Source organism: Stegastes partitus, unplaced genomic scaffold, assembly GCF_000690725.1.
Source record: "Stegastes partitus isolate 25-593 unplaced genomic scaffold, Stegastes_partitus-1.0.2 Scaffold1983, whole genome shotgun sequence".
In the NCBI taxonomy this organism is placed as follows: Eukaryota; Metazoa; Chordata; class Actinopteri; family Pomacentridae; genus Stegastes; species Stegastes partitus.
The window spans coordinates 24,969-29,183 of NW_007579714.1; the positions used below are offsets into that span (position 1 = coordinate 24,969).

The 4,215-nt window shown below is 48.4% G+C and overlaps 1 protein-coding gene across 1 annotated transcript in view; it reads right to left on the reverse strand.

Moving 5' to 3' along the window:
• Nucleotides 1–4,215, reverse strand: part of ankfn1a (ankyrin repeat and fibronectin type III domain containing 1a) — a 116,630-nt gene that overhangs the window by 14,735 nt on the left and 97,680 nt on the right. Inside the window, exons 22-23 of the mRNA XM_008303337.1 lie at nucleotides 2,816–3,097; nucleotides 2,550–2,742 (exon numbers count right to left, since the gene is read on the reverse strand). Coding sequence (XP_008301559.1) covers nucleotides 2,550–2,742; nucleotides 2,816–3,097 — 475 coding nt within the window. The remainder of the gene's footprint in view (nucleotides 1–2,549; nucleotides 2,743–2,815; nucleotides 3,098–4,215) is intronic.

Below are 4,215 nucleotides of genomic sequence, written 5' to 3' on the forward strand. Positions count from 1 at the left end.
AAAAAAAAAAAGTGGTTTTGATGAAATATTAAGATTTTAAGCTTCGATTCATTGAAGCTTCACGACTAAGCATCAAGTCACAGATGAGCAGTTCGAGGACTGTAGGAAAGCTCTAAATCCAGTATTTCCTTCTGTTTTCACAGTTTGGAGAACTTTAGAAGATAAAACGTGTTTGAAGGTTTAATCAGGAAACTCAGCTGATGCACGGAGGAGCCGAGGACCAAGTCTGTACAACATAAAGGTCGAATAAAACAAAAGATGTGAAGCGTCGCCTCCACAACAAACCAATAAGGAACATTTCCACAACATCGGCGGGGAACAGCAGCAGCTTTTATTTCGTTTCTTTCACCCTCCAGTCTGTCGTTGTTCGTCTCCTGTTTCTGCAGCAGAGAATCTCTCCGTCAGACCTTTTAGTTTCTCACTTCACACTTTCCAATCTGTCCAGCGTCCAGGCATTCCTCTGACCGAGCCAAACAGCAGAACTATGCCGGAGCCGACTGGACCCAAAACAAAGACGCTGATTAAACCTGAATAAAGTCGCGCCGAGGCTGGAACAGTTTTCATTCGTCAAACTGAACGCTCACCTCAGCTCACCTGTCCCGCTCACCTCCCAGGTACACAAACACCCTCCCTTCCTATTGGTCAGGTTAAGTCATGTGACTGTTTTCCCGCTCACCTGCCATGAACTCGGTTCTGTTCCTTCACTGTTGGACTTTTCCTGTCCGACTACACAGGAAGTGAAGCTTTGCTAGTGTCTGCTCAGGTAGCGTTCAGGTAACCAGGACACACACACACCATGATCCATGAGCTGATTCACTCTGTACGGACCAACACACCGGCCTGCTGCCGGGCTCGTACACAACAGAACCACTGTGAGCTGAGGCGGGTCAGTTTTAAACAGATCAGCTACTGGATAACACACTGAGTCCAGTGAACAAGCAACACAAGAAAACCACAGAAAATGAGACAAAGCAACAAAAACGAGACACAAAACGTCCCGAATGAGAGAAAAGACGACAAAAACACAACGTCAAGTGGCACAAATGAAAAATGAAGAAACGAAAGGGAGACAAAAAAAACGACACGAACGAAACAAACACGACAAAAAAAAGACAAAAACAAGTAAAAACGAAACAAAGATGATAAAACAGACACAAGACGACACAAACGAGACCCCGTCTGGTTGTTCAGCAGTGCCGAGCCGAGGCGTGGACCCACCTGGACACGTTGGCGTTGTCCCGGATGCGGGTGTGGCAGAGCATGTTGGGGGTCCGCTGGGACACCAGAACCCTGATCTGGTCCACGGAGCTGCTGAGCTTCAGGTAGCCCAGGTAGAGGCCCGGAGCCAGCCGGTGGGTGCTGCGACGCTGGTAGGCCAGGATGTCCTGGAAGAGAGGCTGGTTAGTGACACGCAGGTAAAGGTGTGAGTCTGCAGGGTCTACGGTTCCCAACACCTGGTCCACGGCCCGGTCCTGGGCCGTCTGAATGAAATCTGTCTGTAAAGAATCCTCCAAAAAACTAGACAGAAAACAACAGAGGGACAGAACAGAAACAGAACAGAAGACGAGAAAAACAAAAACGAGACACAACAAAGAGACAAACTGACCGAAGACGACAAAACGCTCCAACAGAACAGCGAGACGAGAAACAAGAGAAACTGGACACCAAACAGCTCAAATACAACAGGAAGTGCTAAAAACAAGACAGAACACAACTAAAGCCAGAAACCATGAGGAAGAACCAGCTCACAGAACCCTTTTCCACCATAAGGAACCAGTGCTTAGTTGGTTCCAGTCTGGCATCTCCTCAGAACCTGTTTGCTTTTCCATCAGCAAGGAGTCCAGTTAGAGCCGCCGTACGTCTGACCCAAACCCTTTTACCGGTGCGACCGACTTTCTCATTTGGTCTCACTTCCCACCTGGTCACAGGAAAAACATCTGACCTGCTGAACATGTTCTGATCCATAGAGCTACGATGTTCCCTGAACGCCCCACATAGCAGGCTGCGCTAGCTGCTGCTGCTGGTGGCCGCGGTGCTCAGACCAAAGATGACTTTAACAGAGTGAACCAGGAGGTTCTGGTGTCAGATCTGTCCAGGATGAAACCCANAAACAAAAGCATTTTTCTTTTTTTTGGATTCCTTTCATTCTAGATTTTGGCTTCTGTAAATTGAATGAACTCGACAGACGACAGGATCGACGTTAAAAACGCGTTCTGCTCAGAAAAAACGTGACAAACTCACCACTTGTTGAAAACGTTCTCATTAAAATCTGCTGACGTGGTTCAGACGGTTCATTTAACAGAGCTAATAAATATTACTGCATGACTTATTATTGGACAACTGCATGTGTTTCTGCCGGTGTTGGGTTCAGAGCAGATGCTGCTGCTTTCTGATGCTAAAATAATATCGACTGTACATGGAAGACAGGTGGAGTATGGACCGTCTTTTGGGTCGTTTTGTCACATTTTGTTCGTTTTGTGTCATGTTTAAATAGTTTTGTGTCACATGTTGACCGCTTTGTGCCACATTCTGATGGTGCGTTCACTGACCTGAGCTCGTGGATCTGCAGCACGTCCGGGGCGCTGCCGCCCAGCGACAGGACGGCCTGCTGGGAAAGGTCGGCGGCCGGCGAGTACAGCAGGTCGAGCTCTCGGGGACTCAGAGCGTCGCTGGAGTCGTAGTCGCTGTCGGTCGGCAGGAAAACCTCCGAGGAGGCGTCTTCGTCGGAGCCGAGCAGAGAGTCTGTCAGACGGAAGCAGAGTCTTAATAACTGAGTTTAAGGCCTGAAACGCGTCAATGCGGAGCGCCGCCTCACCGCTGATGCCTTTCCTGCGGCGCAGCTCCGGCGACGGCGACGGCGTGGGCAGGTAGTCCATGGTGGACGAGGTGGAGTCGGTCTTTTGCTGGCTGGGGTCGGGCTCCGGGGCGTTGGCGTCCACCAGGCAGGTGACCGGGACGCCGCCGCGGGGCTGCTTGTAGCGGGCGTACTGCAGCGCGTCCGTTATCCAGCGCAGGTCACGACGCATTTCATCCAGCTGCTGCAGGAACGCAAACAGGAAAGAGGTTAACGAAGCAGGAAGTAGGACTTTAATCAAATCTACGTTTCTATGCAGATGACATGGTTATTACACAACAGAACAGGTCATTTAATCCTCAGGTTCTGGGTGTTTCTGTCTCATGTTCCTTCACTGAGGTTCATGTTCCTCTGCAACATCAAGTCCTGCAGCTCTGAGGAACCAGAACATGAAGGAGGAGACAGAACCCAGAGATGTCTGCTGTCAGCAGGACTCAGAACCAGATGTTTCAGATTGTTTTTCACACTTTTCCAGGTTTCTTCACATGTTAAACTCTGGAGCTCATGTGGTCTCCTCGTCCTGCAGATGTTGAGCTATCTCCATGTCTCCAGATGTTTCCTCTCTGCTCTGCTCACCAGAAAGATGTTCCACCATCAGATGTAGAAAGAAGTTCCACCATCAGATGCTGAATGTATCGTCCAATAACTGTTAAGTGATTTTTTTTACCATGACACGTAGAATAAAGTGATTTTAATTAAATATCTTGATTCTAAGCTTCGGTTGTGTTAGGTGGCTGGAGAGCTGATGATTCTTTCTATGTTTACAGTTTGTGGTTGATAAATGGCGCCAATTTGTATTTTTTTTTCACAGATGGTGTTAATGTGGAGCCAGGACTTCAGCCAACAGGAGCTGAGCGTATTCTTTTAAGTTCCACATTTAGATAAAATACGTTGATCCAGTGGAGGAGGGTCCGACTACAGAGACTGAAGCTAAATCTGATATTTGCTGGAGAACATCAGCAGGACTTTGCTTCATCAGCTGCTTGAGTTTGGAAAAACTGTGAAAGTGGAAACACTACGCAGGCAGTGAAAGCTTCTAATGGATGTGGGAGAAATTCCTCAGGACTGGAACAAAAACACGAGAGGCAGCAGAGTGTGTGGAGTAAATCTCATCTTCAGGGTCTCTGAGGACACATCAGGAGCAACAGTCTGAGAGCTGCAGTTAAACAGTTTGTTTTTCTGCTGTTAAAGTCTGAGACGCCTGCAGATCTGTGAAGAAACGCTAACGGAGGACGACCAGCAAACCACAGGAGAGCGTCTGTTTGGAAAAAACGACCACAAACTGCAGGAGGACGAGTGTCAGGGGAAAAACTAACAAGGACGAGAGCACGTGGAGGTTTGTGTGTCTGGATCAGCCAGAG